The 26647-nt window shown below is 39.6% G+C and overlaps 1 protein-coding gene across 1 annotated transcript; it reads right to left on the reverse strand.

Moving 5' to 3' along the window:
• Positions 1 to 1368: 1368 nt before the first annotated feature.
• On the reverse strand, positions 1369 to 13697 carry LOC135525311 (retinal homeobox protein Rx1-like). The gene is made up of 3 exons (XM_064953020.1): positions 13345 to 13697; positions 3475 to 3728; positions 1369 to 1812 (listed from the first exon to the last, which is right to left on the reverse strand). Exons 1-3 carry the CDS (start codon positions 13616 to 13618, stop codon positions 1369 to 1371), a joined length of 972 nt encoding a protein of 323 aa, XP_064809092.1. The 5' UTR covers positions 13619 to 13697.
• Between the last annotated feature and the right edge of the window lie 12950 nt (positions 13698 to 26647).

The following is a 26647-nucleotide window of genomic DNA, read 5'->3' on the forward strand; positions in this document are numbered from 1 at the left end:
TTTTCTTCCTCAGTTAATCAAGATGTCACACACTGAGGGTGCCATACAATTCAGAGATTGGATTTTGATATGTACCACTCCTCAAGACCCATTCTCAAGGAACAAGAGCCTCACGTTGTTTGACTTGCCAGCACTTCTGTGAAAGAAGTTGTTGATATCAGTGTGTGTGCTGTCTGGAGTGTTTGTGTGTGTATGCAGTCTTGAGTTAGTCTCAGGACAATCATAATTTTAGTCAATTAAGATTAAATCACTTTCAGTTGAGTTGATTGAGTGTTAAAACATGTTCACGTCTTTTCAAATGAAATAGCATGACAGATTGTCTTATGCATCCTCAGACAGAAATATAGTGTTCTCCGTCTTCGGGGAGGTGGCCCTTGTTTTCTTTTTCTTCAGGTGTTGAAATAACCTGACCATCATAACGAGATGAATGATTATGTTTTTCAGGGTCATAGACATAGTGATTCACACTGCCGCAACCTTCAACTACTATTATGGGAGACATGGCATGTCCAATCACAAATACTGAGAGAATGACTGGTTAATTGAACCATAACATTCATGACAAATTAGACAATTGGATTAATTACAAAGATACACAAACCTTAATTTGCAGAGTTAAATGTGACCGTGTGTGAGCACTTGACAAAATGTATTTTGTGAAAGGATCTGGCGGGGACTTCATTATTAGATTCATGGCTAACAGCAAGGTACAAAATATTAAAACTACTCTTACAAAAAGTTAAATAATGAGTAACAAAATTAACACATGGACAGTCTGAGTTATCTGCATTACAAACTTAACTAGCGTGTACAGGGTTTGCATTTTTACAGGAATACTGAGGAAGTATGTGTTGCCTTGGTTACGGCATCCAAACTTTGAGATAAGGATCCAAATCAAAAGGTTGCCATAAAGGGCAATTAGTGTCTAGTGGAATCGTTGTTCCAGTTGCTTCATAAAAGTTCATCTTAAAAAACAACATAAAAATCAAGTAACACTTGTGTCTCGCTGCCTTCCACCGTAACTTAGTTAACTTGAGTAGTCCTTGCAGTCCTTTTGGAAAATGCTTGCTTGTTAATTTACATTTGTGAGGCCATTCTTGACATTCTGAGTCATAGGGTCCTTTCTGGGTGGCACACAAAATATGCATCAATTTCCAATCCTTCACATTACTAGTAGAAAAGGAACTCAAAACAGAGACCAAGAACCATTCTAATATAAAGTTCGCTGGTGCTGGAAATCTTAGATATATCAGGAGTCATAACTGTGCATTTCTCGGTACCATCACTGCAATCTTGTCGCATGGAAAAAGGCATTAGCATGGACTCAAAATCCCAATCAGGCCTGCCAAACACAGTGTCAATATCCCATCACATGGGCTGCCAGGTTTTGTCCATGGAATGGATGTGTTCCTTGGCTTTCATCCTCAGCGCTGCGATGCTGGAGCTCCTCTGGTCCACGTCCTCCATTGGATACTTGTCGGTGAAGGGACCGGAACACTGGTACGGAGGAGGTGTCATGGATGGCATCCCCTGGCCCATGGGTGAAGGGCTGTTGAGGAAGCTGTGGCTGGGGTAGCCTCCCTGCAGTCCCTGGCCTGTGCCCATGAAGCCTGGGATGCTGTGAACTGGGGTGGCGCTGGACAGAGGGGAGGTCAGCCAAGGGTCCAGGGGGAGGGAGTTGCTCATGGGCCCCATATTGCTGTGCATGGGTGGCCGGTTAAATGAGAGCATGGGTGAGTCGTGCAACTTCATGGTGGTGGCGTCAAGCTTCTCCTGGCGCCTCCATTTGGCTCTGCGGTTCTGAAACCAAACCTAGAAGAAGGTAGAGGGTTTGGATTTATAGGGTAGAGTATTTACATCACAGAGCATTTCAACTGATGCCAAATGGGATTAGTTTAGTGCTAATATTAGCATTATCAAGCTACCTATTTTGGAGGCTTGGTATCAAATAAATTAATAAACTATTACTGAATGTAATTGTTCTGAGACCAGTTAGGGTTCAAAATTCTGTAATATTTCAATAATTTCTATGTTTTTTCCAAAATCCCGGTTGGAATCAGGAGGGAGTCAGCAGGAAATCCCAAATCCTCCAAACAGGATTTCTGGAAACCAGGGAATTTATTGAAAGTTCCTGAAATATTGCAACACTAAGAGACCTTCAATTGTCTTGGCCTACACGTTTATCCTCCCCCCTGCTGTAACACTTTGCACATTTTCTGGGATGCCCCTAAAGCAGGGTTTCCCAATTCTTAGAATTTTCATTGTTGGACATAAAGACTGTAAAAACACCTGGAAATCAGTGATTTTAATTTAGGAAATCTGTTCCCAAGTATTCCCACACATGATAGAGAGACATGTGATCATATACAAATGCAAGCAAGGCTTGAAATTATTATGTTTTAGTCAAATATTATATCTGTTTGGGCTCCATGCGGTCAATTTGCAGTCTGCAAATTATGTTTAATTATGTTCCAGCCCCCCGACCATCCGCTCAACAAAAAATCATCCTGCGGCTTAATCTACTTGAAGATCCTTTTGCCCTGAGAACCTGGGACCCGATCCACTGTCAGCAAGGCTTGGACAGTGAGACTTGAACGTTTGGCACCTACTGGAGCCTCTGAGCACCTATGGGCATGGTCATCTTGAGATAACATCTCTTTTCCAAGAGAGACCTGGTCCAATAGCAGCAAGGGGAACAACGTTTCAGACAAAACAACTTACATACACTAAAACAACATTAAACAAAACTATAAACACACATACAGTACAACAATTACATATTACATTGAAAACACAAACATATTGACTAAAAACAGCTGGCCTTTGAGGCCTTAACAGGAGCATGTTAGAGGCCTTAAGTAAAATGTCCTATCATTACTCAGCAGCAGCAGAAGACCATAATGTCAATGAGGCCTGTGTGCACAACAGCTATAGCTATATTTACAGCATGAGGTATTTAACCTGTACAGGCCAATCTTAAATCATTTCAACCTGCTTTAATACTTTGCCCTTAGACTCTACTATAAGACTGCCCTCTGCCATGCTAAGACAAGCTTCTAATGTCTATCCTCAGGAAACCAGAGACCTGAGCCATTGGGGACACGACATGGCTTTCTTTGTCACTTGTATTTATAGTGCAACGTATGCTGTGAGAGACCCCGAAGCTCCTGAGGATCTAGAAATCTGCCCTAAAGTCCTGTCATCACTCATGATTATTATCTAAAGATTGAAAAAATGTATTTCTGACCCAGTGATGTTTTTTATACGAAAGCATAAGCAATTTGTCCACTGTATTCAGCTCTAAACAACTTAACTAGGGGAAAAATTCACATTGGACCAAGGTTGTACCTGATCAGATTTGTACGAATGTGAGCTCACTACTGACTGCTGTTGTCACAATGATTTGCTAGAAAGTCAGAGGAGTTGACCAGAGCACAGCACAGTAACAGTAACAATAGTGGTGGACAAACCTACCTGAACTCTGACTTCAGGGAGGTTAACCTTCATGGCCAGCTCCTCACGGCTGTACACATCAGGATAGTGGGACTTCTCAAAGGCACGCTCCAGCTCGTGCAGCTGGTAGGTGGTAAAGGTGGTGCGGTTGCGTCGGTGCTTCTTCTTGGGCCGCTCTTCCTCGCAGGGCACTGGACTCTTCCCACCGTTGCTGTCCACATTCTTCCTCAGCTCACTCATGTCCCCATCACACTTATCTGAGTACAGTACTGAATCTGTAGAGCCGATAGGGAGAAAGAAGAGATTCAAATATGTTTAATCCATTAACAAAGTTACTTTGACGCCTTTTGATTTACCCAAACAAGCTTGTTTGACTTTCTCTGAATAAATGTAAGTTGTTATTTTTTTACGCTTTACCCAGTTAAGTATCCTTAGCTTGTTAGCCAATGGTTGGCTTTAAGCTTCCCTATCATCAGCCTTATGTTATGTCTAATCAACATGTCTGTCTTGGCTAGACAGAGATTTTTCACAATTTCTGTAATCACGTGTGAGTGAATGGCCAATGGGAATGACCATTCAATGAAAGGTCTAGCTGTTGAAGGGTTAGGGTTGGACAAAAGCTGAAAATATGGGATATTCAAATGAGCTCCACAACCCATTAATAACTTGACCAGTGTATGTTCTGACAACTTTCCAGTAGAGCACACATTGATTTGACACCTGCAACAATAGGCTACTGTAGGTCATTGAAGCTGAAGTTGACAAAAGGAGGTTGACCAATATACTTCAATGTGACACTTAAAAACACCCCTTAGCAAATTGATGGAGATTAAAATTGTCTGTGGTAGACCTATAGGCTGGTATCTAGGTTAGCAGTAGCACAGTACAGAAAACCAGTAGAGAAGATGAAGAGGCAATCCCAGGTTCCTGTAAATCTAAAGAAATGAATATCATCTGATATGGATATGTTGTAGTTTATAACGAGTTATGTCAGATTACTGTATGTTGCACGTGTCAAAGCAGTGTGTCTTACTCTATGCATGCAAAGACAAGTTGATTATCCTTCAGCCTTGTAACAAAGCATACTTGCACAGCATACAGATGTAGGATCTTAATTTGAGACAGTCCTGCAGCAATAGGAAATGTGAATTGTTATGTGGATTATATTTCATGGACATTTTTGTAAGGGTTGATGTATTTTTCATAAGGGAAAATCAAGTCTGACATTTCTAAGTGGAAATTACAAACTTCTGAATTATTTTTAAACCTCAAACACACTACAAGTTAGAAATTTCCTGCATTGCATTTCCTGCAACAGGGTGATCAAATTAAGATCCTACATCTGTACGTGTCACTGACTTGCTAAGGCCTTCACTGCAGATTTCCCTCTTCAGAGGGAAACAGATGCACCCTGTTATTTCCTCTGATGGCATCCACGTATACTTAACTCTAATCTACGTAGGACATTCATTTGTATCAGTTTCATAATCAGGAGAATACTGTAATCATTACAAGGAAATGGGTAAAGCCGTAACATGCTGGCTGAATTAGCTTTAGTCAAAGGTTAATCAAATTCAAATCGCACAAAGATGACCATCAGATCAGTTGCCCCCTCTACGCATCTGCCATCATAGCAGTGATCTATGCATTAGTCCTGTACTGTATAATAAATTATCGGTAAACAAATGATCTATTGGGACACTTCAAACACGTCAATTCTGTCATTTTCCCAGACATAAAAGTAAGAGTGTGTCAGTTTGGGTTAATATTGTGGGTGATATTCATTATCAGTTCACATTGACCATATAACTTTATAACTACCCATTTGGCACATGGAGGGAAAGGGATTCTTTGGGGGCTTCGTTTTACAATACTTAGCCAAAACTTTCTTGCTCCGTCACCAAACCAAATATGGCTAGCCCCAGCCCAGTTCAAACCCATGACCCAGTAGGAACCGACTTTAAACCCACTAGTGGATTCCGACCATTATCAAATCCTACTAAATTAATCTTCATATCAAACCAGTGCCTGACAGAATCCAGATAGAAAGCCAAGCAAAACCTTAAATTAACAGACAGGGGCAGCTAGAAATATTTTGGGGTCCATTGATCTTTCTCTCATTAACATCCTATGACAATGCCCATAGTGACACAATGGAGAGGTCAGGCTGGGTTCAGTGACCAGCTCACTGCCTGTCAGCCTGTTGGAACCACCTGTCTAAAGATCTTGACATGTTAACAGTCCAGCAGTAAACCTCAATGTGGAGGGAACAAAGTGATGCAATGTAGTATGAAGTGCCCATTCAGACGGAACAGGGGTGACTAACAAGTTAGTTATGTGTTAAGGACATGTAAATTAGTACTGAATACCAAGTGCTCAGTTGGTAGAGCATCTCACTTGCATCTCCAGGTTTGTGGATTCGATTCCTACGGGGACCAATACGAAAGAGCATGAAAATGTATGCACTCAGTACTATAAGTCGCTCAAGATAAGGGCATCTGCTAAATGACTAAAATGTAAATGTAATGTAAATTAAACATTAATGATAATATTTTATAGTCAATTGGTACAACCATATCAAAAGACATGAGTCATGACAAATGCTGATTTGTGCTGCATGTTTCGTCAAACTTTTTGTTTTTTTGATCCCATAGAACCAGAATATCAAAACTGGCAGAGATAAAAAGATGTCCCACATTTCATGCAGAGATAAAATGTTAATAAAATGTAACTGCACTACTGTACAATATCATGTGTCCAACAGAAGATTAGGGGAATTCCACAAGGGAATGGGGTTTGGGACAAAACACCCTCACCATCTTGTTTTGTAGTTTATCTCACAATATCAGCATGATTTCACAGTATTTGCAAGGTACAGCAACATGTCATGTACAATATCCCTATAGAGATACAATATAATGTGAGAGAACCAGACTGTCTGCAGGGCTACAACTCATGCAGCCATTGAGGTCATCGTTGCCTCAACGCATTGATGCAATGGAAATAATAAAATCTTAATGACTTAAGTAAATCATTACATCACTAAAACGGAAGTGTGCAAGTTCAGGCGTCCTCCTACGCACTTTGTGGTCCACTAATGAGAAATGAAGGGTTCGTATTAAAGGTTCGGTTTAGTTTTTTCCATTGGTTGGACGTCAGCACGTTGGACTCGCCAATTGGTGTCACTTCGTTAGTCAGTATGTGATACACCTGCGCTGATCTTATTAATCAGAAGGTGTTGTGATATAGGCTAGGGGGCAGTATTTTGATGTTTGGATGAAAAACATGACCAAAGTAAACTGCTTATTTCTCAGGCCCAGAAACGAGAATATGCATATAATTGGCAGATTAGGATAGAAAACAATTCACCGGATGTAGACGAAAATGATCCCGCTAAAGGGATCTGAGTGGCAAGAGGATTTATTAAGAGCAGCTGGCCCAGTGCTCCAGTTGGCTTGAGCGATGTGGAACCTTATCTGATCTTCCCTGTTCTAATTTTGCTCTACTTTTTGGATTTGAAAACAAAATTGCAATTGTTTGCCAAGAGGCAAACAAAATTAAAACCCATCCCAAATTTAAAGATGGGAAGCGGGTGGGTATAATTTGTGGAATGTTCCAATAGGAATCTGTTCCAAAAACTTTGAAAATAATGATGCCAACAAACAACGCATACAAAGTAGCATGATCAATTCACCTAGCTAACTAGCTGCCAAATAGGCCTCAACTCACCACATAGTTAATTCTTAATTTTTCATTTTTGTTGAACCTTTATTTAACTAAGCAAGTCAGTTAAGAACAAATTCATATTTACAATGACGGTCTCGGAACAGTGGGTTAACTGCCTTGTTCAGGGTCAGAATTACATTTTTACCATGCCAGCGCAGGGATTCAATCTAGCAAACGTTCAGTTACCCGCCTAATGCTCTAACCACTAGGCTACCTGCCGCCCCAATAATGTTCTGAAGAGATGTGGTGAGTGAAAACTTAACAAAATTGCCCACTCCCTACCTGGTATCTTATTGCCACTATACAACTTTGTATGCGTTGTTTGTTGGCAACCTTGCTATTTGCAAAGTTTTTGGAACGGATTCCTTTTGGAACATTCCACAAATTATACCCACCCGCTTCTTATCTTTAAATTTGGGGTGGGTTTTAATTTTGTTTGCCTCTTGGGCAAATTTTGTGGCTGCTCATGGTGGGTGTCTTTCAGGTCCCATTTGTTGCTAATCAACTTTCAAACCTCTCCTAGAACTCCACCTGTTCAATTCAATTCAATTCAAGGGCTTTATTGGCATGGGAAACATGTGTTAACATTGCCAAAGCAAGTAAGGTAGATAATATATAAAGTGAAATAAACAATAAAAATTAACAGTAGACATCACACATACAGAAGTTTCAAAACAATAAAGACATTACAAATGTCATAATATATATATATATATATATATATATATATATATATATATATATATATATATATACAGTGTTTTAACAATGTACAAATGGTAAAGGACACAAGATAAAATAAATAAGCATAGATATGGGTTGTATTTACAATGGTGCGTGTTCTTCACTGGTTGCCCTTTTCTCATGGCAACAGGTCACAAATCTTGCTGCTCTGATGGCACACTGTGGAATTTCACCCAGTAGATATGGGAGTTTTTCAAAAATGGATTTGTTTTCAAATTCTTTGTGGATCTGTGTAATCTGAGGGAAATATGTCTCTCTAATATGGTCATACATTGGGCAGGAGGTTAGGAAGTGTAGCTCAGCTTCCACCTCATTTTGTGGGTAGTGAGCACATAGCCTGTCTTCTCTTGAGAGCCATGTCTGCCTACGGCGGCCTATCTCAATAGCAAGGCTATGCTCGCTGAGTCTGTACATAGTCAAAGCTTTCCTTAATTTTGGGTCAGTCACAGTGGTCAGGTATTCTGCCGCTGTGTACTCCCTGTGTAGGGTCAAATAGCATTCTAGTTTGCTCTGTTTTTTTGTTAATTCTTTCCAATGTGTCAAGTAATTATCTTTTTGTTTTCTCATGATTTGGTTGGGTCTAATTGTGCTGCTGTCCTGGGGCTCTGTAGTGTGTGTTTGTGAACAAAGCCCCAGGACCAGCTTGCTTAGGGGACTCTTCTCCAGGTTCATCGCTCTGTAGGTGATGGCTTTGTTGTGGAAGGTTTGAGAATCGCTTCATTTTAGGTGGTTATAGAATTTAACGGCTCTTTTCTGGATTTTGATCATTAGTGGGTATCGGCCTAATTCTGCTCTGCATGCATTATTTGGTGTTCTACGTTGTACACGGAGGATATTTTTGCAGAATTCTGTGTGCAGAGTCTCAATTTGGTGTTTGTCCCATTTTGTGAAGTCTTGGTTGGTGAGCGGACCCCAGACCTCACAACCATAAAGGGCAATGGGCTCTATGACTGATTCAAGTATTTTTTGCCAAATCCTAATTGGTATGTTGAAATTTATGTTCCTTTTGATGGCATAGAATGCCCTTCTTGCCTTGACTCTCAGATCGTTCACAGCTTTGTGGACGTTACCTGTGGCGCTGATGTTTAGGCCAAGGTATGTATAGTTTTTTGTGTGCTCTAGAGCAACAGTGTCTAGATGGAATTTGTATTTGTGGTCCTGGTGACTGGACCTTTTTTGGAACACCATTATTTTGGTCTTACTGAGATTTACTGTCAGGGCCCAGGTCTGACAGAATCTGCGCATAAGATCTAGGTGCTGCTGTAGGCCCTCCTTGGTTGGTGACAGAAGTACCAGATCATCAGCAAACAGCAGACATTTGACTTCAGATTCTAGTAGGGTGAGGCCGGGTGCTGCAGACTTTTCTAGTGCCAGCGCCAATTCGTTGATATATATATGTTGAAGAGGGTGGGGCTTAAGCTGCATCCCTGTCGAACCCCACGACCCTGTGTGAGGAAATTTGTGTGTTTTTTGCCAATTTTAACCGCACACTTGTTGTTTGTGTACATGGATTTTATGATGTCGTATGTTTTACCCCCAACATCACTTTCCATCAGTTTGTATAGCAGACCCTCATGCCAAATTGAGTCGAAGGCTTTTTTGAAATCAACAAAGAGAGAAGATGAGAAGACTTTGTTTTGGTTTGTTTGGTTGTCAATTAGGGTGTGCAGGGTGAATACATGGTCTGTTGTACGGTAATTTGGTAAAAAGCCAATTTGACATTTTCTCGGTATATTGTTTTCATTGAGGAAGTGTACGAGTCTGCTGTTAATGATAATGCAGAGGATTTTTACTGTTGACGCATATTCCACAGTAGTTATTGGGGTCAAATGTGTCTCTACTTTTGTGGATTGGGGTGATCAATCCTTGGTTCTAAATATTGGGGAAGATGCCAGAGCTAAGGATGATGTTAAAGAGTTTTAGTATAGCCAATTGGAATTTGTTGTCTGTATATTTGATCATTTCATTGAGGATACCATCAACACCACAGGCCTTTTTGGGTTGGAGGGTTTTTATTTTGTCCTGTAACTCATTCAATGTAATTGGAGAATCCAGTGGGTTCTGGTAGTCTTTAATAGTTGATTCTAAGATCTGTATTTGATCATGTATATGTTTTTGCTCTTTATTCTTTGTTATAGAGCCAAAAAGATTGGAGAAGTGGTTTACCCATACATCTCCATTTTGGATAGATAATTATTTGTGTTGTTGTTTGTTTAGTGTTTTCCAATTTTCCCAGAAGTGGTTAGAGTCTATGGATTCTTTTTACATTGAGCTGATTTCTGACATGCTGTTCCTTCTTTTTCCGTAGTGTTTTTCTGTATTGTTTTAGTGATTCACCATAGTGAAGGCGTAGACTCAGGTTTTCCGGGTCTCTATGTTTTTGGTTGGACAGGTTTCTCAATTTCTTCCTTAGATTTTTGCATTCTTCATCAAAACATTTGTCATTGTTGTTAATTTTCTTCGGTTTTCTATTTGAGATTTTTAGATTTGATAGGGAAGCTGAGAGGTCAAATATACTGTTAAGATTTTCTACTGCCAAGTTTACACCTTCACTATTACAGTGGAACGTTTTACCCAGGAAATTGTCTAATGGGGATTGAATTGTTTTTTGGTAGGTTTCCAAACTGCGTTCCTTCCATCTATAGCATTTCTTAATGTTACTCAGTTCCTTTGGCTTTGATGCCTCATGATTGAGTATTGCTCTGTTTAAGTAGACTGTGATTTTGCTGTGGTCTGATAGGGGTGTCAGTGGGCTGACTGTGAACTCTCTGAGAGACTCTGGGTTGAGGTCAGTGATAAAGTAGTCTACAGTACTACTGCCAAGAGCTGAGCTATAGGTGTACCTACCATAGGAGTCCCCTCGAAGCCTATCATTGACTATGTACATACCCAGCGTGCGACAGTTGTGGTTGTTTTTTATTAGTTCCCCCATCTCTTTGAGCAGGAATAAAAACAGCTGCACTCAAATGATTATGTTTTGTATGGTTACACAAGACAGAAAAAAAGAAAATAGAACATCTAGCAACCCCAAACGGGTTGCATGTTCGAATATCATCTGACAACTTTATTATTTTTGCAACTACTTACAACATTTTTGTTATTTTGCAACTACTTAACATGTCAGCTCTTCCCCCAACCGTAACCCCAGTGTTGCCATCTCTCACATGCCACACCTCTTATTTCTCACGCATCGAAAAGAGTACTGCTTTCATTTTCTAATCAATTCAGTGAGTTCTTTCAACTGTACCTCCTAAGCGTTTTGAAATCGAAGCATATACCCCTACAATTCTACATCACGAACATTTTAACGGCAGCAGCTTCTCCTAAGATAGACATCATTTTCCTGCCACTGCACTGAACCGCGGCAGACTGAAGTGTCTGATTGGTTTAGTAAGGGTCCGGGACTAAGGGGATGTGATGCGCGTTTGCAAATAAAACACCCTCACGGTTAGAGTGGAGCAGACAGCCATGCCAGACTGGATAGGCACATTTGTTCTAATCTAGGCCTACTTAACCAAGTTTATGAACTCAATTTTCAAAAGAGCAGCATGGCAACTTGTAGTGCGGTTTTTACACAATTGTCAACATTATTTCTGTCACTCCTGTCCCAGAATGCTTTCTTTTGACAGAATGTGATACTAGTGATGTAATCCACCAGTTACATGAGCCCAGATCCATAGGCTATATTATTCATCTTGTTTGGTCGGTCATTGGCAATTTAGCACTAGGTTCATTCGGCTGTAACATCGAAAAGGCAGCATTCAGCATGAATTTTGTCCGAGTGACCTGATTTGTCTGACTATGAACATGATTTTTCCCAAACAGATTGTGAACCCAAATGTGTAACTGATTCTCGTAGGCGGACAATACATTGAAAGATAATTTGGGTTGGATGTAAGGGAAGACTTTGGCTACATCATATTGTCTTCAGGAGATTTACTTTTAAATTCATTTGCTCTTTCACCATAGCTGATGTAAGTCATTAGAACAATTCCGATCCCCTATAATGGGCTAACATATATAATAATTAGTCTGAAAGAGCAATACTGTTATTCCCCATACTGGTATTATTTTATTTGTATTAAAAAAATCTATTTGGAGATGGCAATGCATTCTTATAAAATTTGAAGTAGAGCAGCACACTAATAATAACCTAATATCGACAGACAAGCTATCTTCATCAGGGTATATATATATAATGCATTATTGTAAGCATTTATGGGCAGTGTTGAATATAGGCTACATAAAATGAGAAAAGGCTATTTTGAAATACCCCTTGTCTCAAATATCCTGTTTTGTCATTTTAGTATTGTGCACAAGCTGCTAGACAGAAATGGCAGGCATACATGCAAAATATCTTGCCTATGTAAGATGTTGGCAGGGTTTTACAAGCCTCAACCACCTGAAAATTGATATTCATTAGATTTGTATTGAATGTGGGGTAATTGGTAAAAAATTCTAATATCACATGAACATATTCAATCCCAGAGGATTTGGGAAACATAAATCCAGGGTGGCCTAAAGCCTCTTGGAGAGCCACCTCTATTTTAAAGGGATGAATTACATGTTTGTTTCTTGTGGACTAGGAGAGACTGCAATCCATCCTATGGTTAGCCACTGCCACCACCTGTTAATATTAGCATTTTCTAACAAAAACCAATGTAAATCACTGTCCCTCAATTAGCATAGCAACCATGCCCAAATAATCTCAAAGTATCTTCAAACCAAGTGGACCCCCAGACTAGGGGATAGAGCCACTGACATTCACGATAGGAAATTTCACTCCGAGCTATCTTCAAAAGTTGGCAGCCCTGTAACCCTAACCTTAGCCCTTTAACCTAACTCCTAACCTTATCTAGCTAACGTTAGCCAATAGGAATTCGGAACATATACATTTTGCAAATTCGTAACATATTGCACAAATTGTAATTCACAACATATACGAATTGTAATTCGTATTATGTATGAAATGGATGATGGACATCCACAAATTAATATATACAATACAAAACATATAATACTAATTGGAGTATACCGGATCTACTACTGTATATTACGTCTACCCCTGAGTCCAGGTTGGAATAATGTGAGCAATATCTCTCATGCCATCTTCCCCTATCCATATTGTATGTGTAAATGTTTTTATAAATGCATTGTGTGTTATTATAATGCCTATGACAAATACATTTCCCCCTTGGGCTGATGGTAAATGAAGTAAATTCCTTGCACTTATCCTGCATTAGCTGCTTTCTACATTCAACATGTTCCTATCAGATGGTGCTTGATAACTCATGAAGACCAGCAAATTTGTCAGTGTGTTATGTCCTTATACATTCTGAGCCATGCGTAAATGCCACAGAATCAGAACTGTGATGTACAGTTTGCCCAATTAAGTGTTTATCTCTCTACTGGGAGACTCACCATGGTAGGACCTTTGTTCTGAGAGGTGCCTGTAGGAGTTTGACAGGTCCTGCTTCCCAGGGTCCCCCAGGCCATCCACGCCCACTTTGTGTGGTCCTGGACCCTCAGAGGGGGTGAGCAGGGGGTCCTGGTCTTTGCTAAAGCCCAGGATGACATCAATGCTGTGGACGCGGCCGCCCATCGCCACCCCCCCTCCTTTCACCATCTCGTGGAAGTTACTGGGCGAGAGGCAGCTGTCATCCACCACACTCATGGTATCCAATGATAAATGCATTCGAACGTTCGGACGCTTTCTCTATACTTTAGCAGGAAAAAGTAGACTTGGCTCAGCTTCGTGAAGGAACAGGTCCAAGGATGAGTTTTAAAGTGATGTCCTCCACAAGTTCTCTGCACATGCAAAACACAATCCAAGTCATCACATGATCAGAAGCAAGTCTGCCGTTTAGTAGAGCCACATGAAAATATTCAAACACTCTCACAACCACTACTATTCTGATGATAATAATATATAATCATTTGATTAACATAGTCTATTCAATATCAACAAAATTTCAGACACAAAATGGTTTTGAAACTCTGAGCAATAGTTAAAGGGGTATATGGTATGTGTGTTTATCAAAATATTTATTGAACACTGGAGTTGATCTTTTAATGAGACATATTATTCAATTAATCAAAAGCAGATCGTGTAATGCATCTTTATTCTATTGCATAAACTCATTATCAAGGATATTGAATGAATTGAGATTGATAGAAGTGTGATTGATCGACTTTACTGTATTATGGATCCTTCTACAAAAATGGTATCTTTCCTGTCCCACCACCAGGAAAAGCACTTAAAAATGTCAGATAATGACACAAAATATGTTTTTGTTAATTGTTATTTGATAACAAAACATATGTTAGACAAATATATTCCAAACAATGTTTTTTAAACAGTATACCATAGAATATGGCAATTTGATGATTCATTTGGTAGTTTCATGTAAAGCCTTCAGATCACACTGGTATAAAGGATTTGGAGACAGGCGCCGAAATACGCAATAGGGGTTTTTAATACACCCAAAACAAACACGTATACAAAAACACTGGGCTGTACCCAAACAAAAGAGCGAGGGTAAAGATTGTTGAACGACACGGGACGATACCTGTAATACACCATATACAGTTGAAGTCGGAAGTTGACCTATACCTTAGCCAAATACATTTAAACTCAGTTTTTCACAGTTCCTGACATTTAATCGTAGTAAAAATCCCCTGTCTTAGGTCAGTTAGGATCACCACCTTATTTTAAGAATGTGAAATGTCAGAATAATAGTAGAGATAATAATTTATTTCAGCTTTTATTTCTTTCATCACATTCCCAATGGGTCAGAAGTTTACATACACTCAATTAGTATTTGGTAGCATTGCCTTTGCATTGTTTAACTTTGGTCAAATGTTTTGGTTAGACTTCCACAAGTTTCCTCAATAAGTTGGGTGAATTTTGGCCCATTCCTCCTGACAGAGCTGGTGTAACTGAGTCAGATTTGTAGGCCTCCTTGCTCGCACACGCTTTTTCAGTTCTGCCCACAAATTTTCTATGGGATTGAGGTCAGTGCATTGTGATGGCCACTCCAATACATTGACTTTGTTGTCCTTAAGCCATTTTGTGGTCAAATGGCTTGTGGACATTGTCCATTTGGAAGACCCATTTGCGACCTTCCTGACTGAAGTCTTGAGATGTTGCTTCAATATATCCAAGGCTTTTGACTCTGTCAATCACCACATTCTGATTGGCAGACTCAATAGCCTTGGTTTTTCAAATGATTGCCTGGCTTGGTTCACCAACTACTTCTCTGATAGAGTTCAGTGTGTCAAATCGGAGGGCCTGTTGTCCGGACCTCTTGCAGTCTCTATGGGGTTGCCACAGGGTTCAATTCTCGGGCCGACTCTCTTCTCTGTATACATCAATGATGTCGCTCTCGCTGCTGGTGAGTCTCTGATGCACCTCCACACAGGCGACACCATTCTGTATACATCTGGCCCTTCCTTGGACACTGTGTTAACGAACCTCCAGATGAGCTTCAATGCCATACAACACTCCTTCCGTGGCCTCCAACTGCTCTTAAATACAAGTAAAACTAAATGCATGCTCTTCAACCGATCACTGCCCGCACCTGCCCGCATGTCCAGCATCACTACTCTGGACGGTTCTGACTATGTCAGTGGATGTGGATGACTACAAATACCTAGGTGTCTGGTTAGACCGTAAACTCTCCTTTCAGACAAGCATCTCCAATCCAAAATTAAATCTAGAATCGGCTTCCTATTTCGCAACAAAGCATCCTTCACTCATGCTGCCAAACATACTGACCATCCTACCCATCTTCGACTTCGGCGATGTCATTTATAAAATAGCCTCCAACACTCTACTCAACAAAATGGATGCAGTTTATCACAGTGCCATCCTTGTCACCAAAGCCCCATATACTACCCACCACTGCGACCTGTATGCTCTCGTTGGCTGGCTATCGCTTCATACTCGTCGCCAAACCCACTGGCTCCAGGTCATCGATAAGTCTTTGCTAGGTAATGCCTCGACTTATCTCAGTTCACTGGTCACTATAACAGCACCCACCCGCAGCACGCGCTCCAGCAGGTATATCTCACTGGTCATCCCCAAAGCCAATTCCTCCTTTGGCCGCCTCTCCTTTCAGTTTCCTGCTGCCAATGACTGAAACGAACTGCAAAAATCTCTGAAGCTGGAGACTCTTACCTCCCTCACTAGCTTTAAGCACCAGCTGTCAGAGCAGCTCACAGATCACTGCACCTGTACATAGCTCATTTGTAATTAGCCCATCCAACCTACCTCATCCCCATACTGCATTTATTTATCTTGCTCCTTTGCACCCCAGTATCTCTACTTGCACATTCATCTTCTGTACATCCTATCATTCCAGTGTTTAATTGCTATATTGTAATTACTTTGCCACCATGGCCTATTTAATGCCTTACCTCTCTTATCCTACCTCATTTGCACATGCTGTATACAGATTTTTCTACTTCTATTTTTGATTGTATGTTTGTTTATTCCATGTGTAACTCTGTGTTGTTATATGTGTCAAACTGCTTTGCTATATCTTGGCCACGTCGCAGTTGCAAATGAGAACTTGTTCTCAACTATCCTACCTGGTTAAATAAAGGTGAAATAAAAAATAATAATAAACATCCACGTACTTTTCCATCCTCATGATGTCATCTATTTTGTGAAGTGCACCAGTCCCTCCTGCCAAAAAGCACCCCCATAACATGATGCTGCCACCCCCGTGCTTCACGGTTGGGATGGTGTTCTTCGGCTCGCAAGCGTCCCCCATTTTTCCTCCAAACGAAACGATGGTCATTATGCCCAAACAGTTTTATTTTTGTTTCATCAGACCGGAGGACATTTCTCCAAAAAGTATGATCTTTGTCCCCATGTACAGTTGCAAACCGTAGTCTGGCTTTTTTATGGTGGTTTTGGAGCAGTGGCTTCTACCTTGCTGAGCAGCCTTTCAGGTTATGTTGATATAGGACTTGTTTAACTGTGGTTATAGATACTTTTGAAGTTATTTATTTCCAATTTAAGAAGTGTGGTTTGAGTTACAGTGGTCACCATCTTAGATATTATATATTTTCTGCAGATTTGTCACTGGTGTTACCAACACTGGTGTTACTGTTCCTGCCGCTTTTAACAGGATAGTTTGAAGATTTGTCACTGGTGTTACCTTCACTGGTGTTATTATAGAAATAAGTTCATTCAAGGGTTTTTCTTTATTTGTACTATTTTCTACATTGAAGAATAATAAGGAATACATCAAAACTATGAAATAACACATATGGAATCATGTCGTAACCCAAAAAGTGTTAAACAAATCAAAATATATTTTACATTCATCAAAGTAGCCACCCTTTGCCTTGATGACAGCTTTGCACACTCTTGGCATTCTCTCAACCAGCTTGACCTGGAAGGCTTTTCTTGAAGGAGTTCCCACATATGCTGAGCACTTGTTGGCTGCTTTTCCTTCACTCTGGAGTTCAATTCTTCCCAAACCACCTCAACTGGGTGATTGTGGAGGCCAGGTCATCTGATGCAGCACTCCATCACTCTCCTTCTTGGTCAAATAGCCCTTACACAGCCTGGAGGTGTGTTGGCTCATTGTCATGTTGAAAAACAAATGGTAGTCCCAGTAAGTGCAAACCACATGGGATGGCGTATCGCTGCATAAAGCGGTGGTAACCATGCTGGTTAAGTGTGCCTTGAATTCTAAATAAATCACAGACTGTGTCACCAGTAAAGCACACCCACACATCACACCTCCTCCTCCATGCTTCATGGTGGGAACCACACATGCAGAGATCATCCGTTCACCTACTCTGCGTCTCACAAAGACATGGTGGTTGGAACCAAACATCTCACATTTGGACTCATCAGCGCAAAGGACAGATTTCCACCGGTCTAATGTCCATTGCTCGTGTTTCTTGGGCCAAGCGGTCTTTTCTTCTTATTGGTGTCCTTTAGTAGTGGTTTCTTTGCAGCAATTTGACCATGAAGGCTTGATTCATGGAGTCTCCTCTGAACAGTTGATGTTGAGATGTTTCTGTTACTTGAACTTTGTGAAGCATTTATTTGGGCTGTAACATGAGGTGCTTCGATCACACCAACAGCGTCATTGCAGTTTGGTACACCAGAATTACATTCATTTCCAATGCAGAGGCAGTTGCAGTGCGTTCTGTGTGGTGCATACGTTGGACTTATCGAACGTATGCGTCAAACTGTATGTGTAGACGGCTTGACAGAAACGGTAGCAGAAGGTGAATGTTGAACTTTTGTTGCATACATATCCAGATGATGCTGCATCTATTTTGCACAATGACGCTGTCGGTGTGTTCGAAGAGTAATGAACTTATCCTCTGCAATAGTGGTAACTCTCGGTCTTCCTTTCCTGTGGCAGTCCTCATGAGAGCCAGTTTAATCATAGCACATGATGGTTTTTGCGACTGCACTTGAAGACACTTTCAACGTTTTTGAAATGTTCAGTATTGACTGACCTTCATGTCTTAAAGTAATTATGGACTGTCATGTATCTTTGCTTATTTAAGCTATTCTTGTCATAACATGGACTTGGTCTATTACCAAATAGGACTACTTCCTGTATATCAACCCTACCTTGTCACAACACAATTGATTGGCTCAAACACATTAAGAAGGAAAGAAATTCCACAAATTAACTTTTAACAAGGCACACCTGTTAATTAAAATGGATTTCAGGTGACTACCTCAAAACTTTTTTGGTTACTACATGATTCCATATGTATTATTTCATAGTTTTGATGTCTTCACTATTATTCTTCATGTATAAAATAGTAAAAATAAAGAAAAACACTTGAGTGTGTCCAAACGTTTGATGGGTACTGAATATATATATATTTTTAATTGGCTGGTCAAAAGGACACCATTGTCGTAGAACCACCCGGTATTACTGTAACATGTCAAATCACGTCTATTCCAGTTGCTCTCTGAAATATCTTATTTAGGGCTACATATATTTATAATGAGATTGACAAGTTTATAATGAGATTGACAGGTCCACACCTTAAAGTTTAGGACAATAGTTCAATTTGATGGAGAAAAAAAACGTATTCAGCAAAATATGGGTATAAGGAACCATATATCATTTTTTGTATTGCCATAAATGGCTTTGTACAGTAGAGATACAAGACTATTTACTGATTAAATATGCAAAAACGTAAATGGCCCAAATGTGAAATTGAATTTAGGCTTTACATATTAGAAATGTGCAGTTATATTGTATTCAATATATATACAATTTAATGACATTCAAGAGCACTTGTTTAGAGTTTATTTAAGCACTAGTAACATTACTGTAGTAAAATATACAAATTAGCCTACAATGCAAAGTTCTTAAAATGCACAATCTTTGTCTTTATATTTCACTGATAAGTTACTGTAAAACAAATCTATACTCTGTGAAAAAGAAGCGTCGTTTCCAATGCTAACAACATTCTCACTGTCACTGTCCATTTCATAAGATTTAAATGTCATGTAGACACTCTGTATGGCGAATATTGTTTAAAATGTTCATCTTTATTTTATAGTAGGCTAAATGTCACAACAAAGGAAATAGTCATTTCGGTTTGAACCTACCTCTGAAGAAATGACATGCGTTTAGCACGGACTGTCAAAATTCCACCTGTTTCCTCCAATACCGCACTCTTCAATTACTGAGGCGGCTCATGCCGGCGTCCTGTACACTGCACACCAAAGCCGTGCAAGTCTCACCCCCGGTCTATTCTTGGCTACCTTGCATCTCCTCTATATTCTCTCTTCAAAAACAGTGTGCATAACATGCTGACACAAAAAAGTGTGTGCATAAAACAAGCTTGACAACTAATGTGGTTTTGTTGCAGGCTATAACTTAGTCTTTCCAAAGCTCGGAGAGAGTAGTTCTGGTTGTGCTGGAGAATGGAAATAAAACGAGGGGATTAAAGAGGTTTATTAATTGGAATCCTTCCCCTTTAAGAATGATTGACAGTTGTTTTCTAGTCAAGTAATTGCACTAAATGTAGCTTGCATTCACCCCACAGGAGGAGGCCAGAGCTAATGAAGCCATGACAAGACTTTCTTTCAGAAATCTATTGTTTTAAAGACAAAGGTCTGACTGAAAGTTTTCACTAATCCCCTCATTATTAGACTACATAAAAAGTCTGGTAGGGACAATTTATACATGGTGCACAAGAGTGGGGGAGAGAGGCATCTGAAAACATGAGGCTTCTAATGTTACATTTTACATTTACATTTAAGTCATTTAGCAGACGCTCTTATCCAGAGCGACTTACAAATTGGTGAATTCACCTTCTGCCATCCAGTGGAACAACCACTTTACAATAGTGCATCTAAATCATTAAGGGGGGGGGGGGTGGTGAGAAGGATTACTTGTTGACACTATATTTGACCATTTTGAATTTGAAAAAGTCAAATATGAATACCTAATGTTATTAAAATATCAAAACATCATATGTCAGTCAAAGTATGCAGTTACAATTGATTTCAGATGTATTTAAACTACAGGCAAAGTGACAGAAGATATCATCAACATTATTTATTTCACATCATAATTTCTTTGTCAAATAGCAAATAACAGTAAACAACAAGTAATCATTAAGGATTTAAACGATTTATGTCAAATTGGCTTGGACTAATTGTTGCAAGTGTTCATTCCACGAAGATTAAATCACTGTGACACATAGATCAAATTATTTGGTTTAGATCGCTAGACCCGCCCTAGCCACACCAAGTGCTACTTTCATGTGAAAATGCTATTAATGCACCTTGTATTTTTTTGTTGGTGACCCCATAGAGATAGGTTGCAACATGTTCCTGTCCAGTTATGGTGTCTGTGAGAGAGCATAGGCAGTGCCATTGAGGCCAACTCCATTTTGAAGAAGTCCATTTTAACTTCAAGACGCTCTGTTGATTTGTTTAACGTTGCCAGCCTTGAAGAAATAAAAAAGCAGTTCTGGAAAAATGCCTGACCAAATCAGTTGTTCTCTGTCTGCCAAATTGTCATTGCATAGAGCTGGATAGGGGAAAACAAGCCGTTTCTGGCTTCAAAATCTCAATTTAATGCACCATCACAGTCCAAAATAAAATGGAAAGGTAATTTGGCTTGGATATGTTTAAACTGTAGATATTTAATATTGAACCTACTTATGAGTTATTACAATGCCCCCTGCCAAACCCCAATGGACAGTTAGTTAAATTAATTAACAGATTTTCACCATGTTGGTCTGATTAGTTGTTGAGTCAGAGTACATGGCAAGTGTGGACATGAATTAATTGAGAGTGCAACTGTCTTACCTTGTCATAGTATACAACTAAATTACCTCTCACTCCATTGTTTATGTTTTTGTTATAGAAGACTTTGTATTGCTTCAAAAATTTGTTTACACTATGCCGGCTAATGGAATTTCCTTGCGTACTACTAAGTACTATTTTATTTTCTTTGAGCAGTCCCACTCCTTACATATTTTATTGTTTATTGGGTAAACAATGCCCGGACTCAAACCCATGCTGGCAGCGGTACATGTGTTCTGGAGGCAGCGGCCTAGACCACTAGCCCACCCCAGGACACACCAAGTGATGTTTTGATGTGAAAATGCCGGAATGCACCTTATGCTTTTGATGGTGATCCCATAGAGATAGTTAGAGGACACACAACATTGTATATGTCCAATTTTGGAGTCTGAGAGAGCATGGGCAGCACCATTGAGGCCATCTCCATTTTGAAGTAGTCAATTTTCTTATGGTTCATGAGAAGAAGGTTTTCCATAATTTCCAAGATGGGAAGAAAATCTATTCTGACTGACCTTATGGGTCCACGAAGCAAACTTTGTTCAGCATGAGAAAGACACCCACATACAACGTTTCAAGGCTCTAGGTCAAACTGGGAGACAGATATGAGGGTTTAAGTGAGACTGCTTATTACAGCACCCCCTATAGGCCATTTATTTTTGACCAAATTACTCATGGCCTCTAGTTTCTGTGGGCCAAATTAGAAAAAAAAGAATGAATTCAGACAATAACAGTAGGTTTTACAGCTTTGTTGTGAACCCACAAATATGATGGTTGGCAGATCTATTCAAGAGGAGTCACCTCGGGCATGTTTAACAGCTCATTAAGGATTTAACTTGACTTTTGTCAATTGGCTTGGACTTATTGTTGCAAGTGTTCAATTACATGATCATATCATTGCCAATCCATGTAGATTAAATCACTGTGACACAAAGATCAAATAAATCACATTTCTTTACATAAAGCCACTTTCGGTGGCTACTTAAAATGAAATGTGTAATCACAGTGATAATGGAAAAGTATTCCAAATTTGATTTTTATATGACTAAACTTAAAAGTCTATACAATACATTTAAACAAAAACAATGAAAGAATTTACTGTAGTAACATAATTAATATGGGTCCATCTGTAACTTTAAACAAATAAACATGTACCTGTGTCACTGGGGATATTTGGGAGGAATCTGTTGCTTTAAGAGAGTATTTGCACCAGTAGGACACTATGAAGTCTTGGATGGGCTTAGAGAGGTAAGTGTCACAGAGATCAACCCTGCCTTTAATGAGGCTAAGGTCTTCTCAAGAGATTTCCTCTGTCCTCAATGAAATCTAAAGATAAGTTTAAGATGCTCTGTTGATTCGGTTTAGGTTGCCCAACTTGAAGAAATAAAAAGCAGTTCAGGACAAATGGCTCTGGCAAAATCAGTTGTTCTCCATCTGCCATATTGTCATTGCATTTTTATTAATTAATTAATCCATTATTTTACCAGGTAAATTGACTGAGAACACATTCTCATTTACAGCAACGACCTGGGGAATAGTTACGGGGGAGAGGAGGGGGATGAATGAGCCAATTGTAAACTGAGGATTAATCGGTGACCGTGATGGTTTGAGGGCCAGATTGGGAATTTAGCCAGGACACCAGGGTTAACACCCCTACTCTTACAATATGTGCCATGGGATCTTTAATGACCTCAGAGACTCAGGACACCCGTTTAATAACATCCCATCTGAAAGGTAGCACCCTACACAGGGCATTGCCCCCAATCACTGCCCTGGGGCATTGGGATATTCTTTTGAAGCAGAGGAAAGAGTGCCTCCTACTGGCCCACCAACACCATCTAGTCTAGCATCCAGGAACTGACCAGGACCAACCCTGCTGAGCTTCAGAAGCAAGCCAGCAGTGGTATGCAGGGTGGTATGCTGCTGGCATTGAGGTGGATAGGAGAAAACAGGCTGTTTTTGGCATCAAAATCTAAATTTAATGCAGCATTACAGTCCAAAATAAGATGTAAAGGTAATTTGGTTTGGATATGTTTAAACTGTAGATATTTAATATTGAACCTACTTATGAGTCATTACAATGTCAACGTGTGCCACCTGCCAAACTCCAATGGACTGTTGGTTAAATTAATTAACAGATTTTCACCATGTTGGCCTAATTAATTGTCGAATCAGAGTACATGGCAAGTTTGTACATAAATGAAATAAAATAAAATGAGTGCAACTGTCTTACCTTGTCATAGTGGACAACTAATGACCATTCACTCCATTGTTTCTGTTATAGAAGACTTTGTAATGCTTCAAATATTTGTTTTACAGTAAGTAGGCTAATGTTGCTCGAATAGAATTCACTTGAGTACTACCAAGTTCTATTTTCTTTTCTTTGGGCAGCCCCACTCCTTACGTATTTTATTGGGTAGGACAGAGAGAGGTAGAGCGGAAAGGAAGGAAAGTTTTTGCTGAACCACAATGGTCCAGGTTGAAACTCATGCCGGCAGTGGTACATGTGTTCTGGAGGCAGTTGTCTAGACCACTAGACCACCCCAGGCTGCACCAAGTGCTGTTTTCATGTGACAATGCCAGAATGTACCTTATGTTTTTGTTGGTGATCCCATAGAGATAGTTAGAAGATGCAACATTATACCTGTCCAATTATGGAATCTGTGAGAGAGCATGAGCAGCTCAATTGAGGCCTTCTCCATTTTGAAGTAGTCCATTTTCTTATGGTTCATGAGAAGTTTTTCGAAGATATAAAAAAATGTCCAAGATGGAGGAAAATCTATCCTGATGGACCTTATGGGTCCTTGAAGCAAATTTGATCAGCATGAGGAAGACACCCACATACAAAGTTTCAAGTGTCTAGATCAAACAGGGAGACGGATCTGAGGGTTTAAGTGAGACTGCTTATAACAGCGCCCCCTATTCGCCCCCTCTGGCCAATTATTTTTGACCAAGTTACTCATGGCCTCTCGTTTCTGTGTGCCAAATAAAAATGTAACAAAATGAATTCAGAAGAAAACCATACTTTTTACAGCTTTGCTGTGAACCCGTAAATGTGACAACTGGCAGACAATCTGTCCAATAGAGAAAATAAACAATTAGGGACCAAGTCTATTCAAGAGGAGTTGATCTCAGGCATGTTTAACAGCTCATTAAGGATTTAACCCGACTTGTGTCAATTGGCTTGGACTAATTGTTACAAGTGTTCATTGCATTATCATATTATGGTCAATCTATGTAGATTAAATCACTGTGACACATAGATCAAATAAATAACATTTCTTCACATAAAGCGATTTTTGGCAGTTTATTAAAATAAAATGCGTAATCACAGTGATAATTGAAAATTATTCAAAATTGAGATTAGCATATGACTAAACTAAAACAGTTATAAAATAGATTTAAACAAAAACAATGAAAGGATTTACTGTAGTAACATAATTAATATGGGTCCATCTGTAACTTTAAACAAATAAACATGTACCTGTGTCACTGGGGATATTTGGGAGGAATCTGTTGCTTTAAGAGAGTATTTGCACCAGTAGGACACTATGAAGTCTTGGATGGGCTTAGAGAGGTAAGTGTCACAGAGATCAACCCTGCCTTTAATGAGGCTAAGGTCTTCTCAAGAGATTTCCTCTGTCCTCAATGAAATCTAAAGATAAGTTTAAGATGCTCTGTTGATTCGGTTTAGGTTGCCCAACTTGAAGAAATAAAAAGCAGTTCAGGAAAAATGTATTTGATCAAATCAGTTGTTCTCCGTCTGCCATACTGTCATTGTATTGATCTGGATAGAGGGAAACAGGCGGTGTCAGAGTTCATGGCAAGTGTGGACATAAATAAAATAAAATGCGTACAACTGTCTTACCTTGTCTTAATCGATAGGTAAAGACCTCTCACTCCATTGTTTTTGTTATAGAAGACTTTGTGTTTCTTTGGGCAGCCCCACTCCTTACGTATTTTATTGGGCCACACCATGTGCAATATTAATGTGAAAACGCTGGAATGCACCTTATTTTTTTTGTTGGTGACCCCATAGAGATACAGTAGTTAGAAGACGCAACATTGTATCATTACAATTATGGCGTCTGTTTGAGCATGGGCAGCGCAATTGAGTCCACCTCCATTTTGAAGAATCCAAATTTCTATGAGTTGGTACACAAACTGAAAAGATGCATACTGCCACCTGGAGTGATCCTTCCTTCAAAATAATGAAAGTCCTTAATTGCACAACCCATGCTGCAACAGGCTTTTGGGCACTAGAGTCCTCTATCTGTCTCTATGGATGACCCACAGGGAGTGTGGCTTTAAAGCTTAAGCCACAAAGTGAATTTTAAGATGATATGTGAGTCATGTTTGCTAAATTGCCTTACATGAATACATTCAGGGTTATGAAAACAACTATTTTTTAATATTCAGTATTTCATAGCCTCCCTACTCCATCCAGTTGGCATTTGTTGAATCCTGACATTGCAACAGAGCAACTTGGACTCAGGGGTAGACATAACATAGTAAACATATAATATAACATAGCAATATGTGTATGATATGTTCCGAATTCCAATTTGTTGTGGATAACATTAGCTAGGTGGCTAACATTAGCTAGGCTGGGGGTTAGGGGTTAGGGTTAGGGCTTAAGGTAAGGGTTAAGGTTAGGAGTTAGGGGTTCATTTTAAAGTCAGAGGAAAGGTAAGCTAAGATGTCAAGTATTTGCAGAGTATCTAACAAAGTAGTAAGTAGTTGCAAAGTTGTTAATTAGTTAACATGCTTAAATTGTCTGTGATGTTATTCAAACACGCAACCTTTGGGTTGCTAGACATTCAAGTAACCTTCTGTCTTTGCAACCATACCAAACATAACACATATTACTAATTTAAGTGTCACAGATTTATGTTTACTATGTTACGTCTTTGAGGCCAGCCTGAGAGATACTTGAAATACTCAACAGTGCAACAGAGTTTTGGTTGGAGAAGTAAGTAACCAGGAGACCTTTTTAAAACGATTATTACCTAGAAGAGATTACACTTTTTTTACAGCATTATGATGCAATACCAGCTACAACAACAACACTGGTGGTGAAATAACAACTACAACAACCATGTTCAGTGCCCCTTTGAGTATTAGCCAGCACATGGCACTTACAGTATAAACACACACATACATCTAATGCATCTTTGACCTTGAAGGACAAGCTAATCTGAGGATATGAGACAACTAGAGAAACTAGCAAGCCTCACCATGGTCCTGTTAATGTGATGAGATGTAGCCTGTAGCCATCAGAGACTGGGAGCTCACTCAATGTCATAGTCTGATGAAAATCCAATGTTTATGTGTCAAACAGTTTTGTTATATTTCAGTCTTCTGTGATGTATATCAAGTGTAATATTGGGATGCGAACTCAACATGTAA

This window comes from Oncorhynchus masou, chromosome 31 (genome assembly GCF_036934945.1).
Source record: "Oncorhynchus masou masou isolate Uvic2021 chromosome 31, UVic_Omas_1.1, whole genome shotgun sequence".
NCBI lineage: Eukaryota > Metazoa > Chordata > Actinopteri > Salmoniformes > Salmonidae > Oncorhynchus > Oncorhynchus masou.

Excerpts from the sequence above, each read along its gene's own strand:
- LOC135525311 (XM_064953020.1), bottom strand. The coding sequence starts at position 13,618 with ATGCATTTATCATTGGATACCATGAGTGTGGTGGATGACAGCTGCCTC. Across the intron at positions 3,729-13,344 it reads AGAACAAAGGTCCTACCATG|ATTCAGTACTGTACTCAGAT; the intron begins GTGAGTCTCCCA and ends TCGGCTCTACAG. Across the intron at positions 1,813-3,474 it reads TCCCTGAAGTCAGAGTTCAG|GTTTGGTTTCAGAACCGCAG; the intron begins GTAGGTTTGTCC and ends ACCTTCTTCTAG.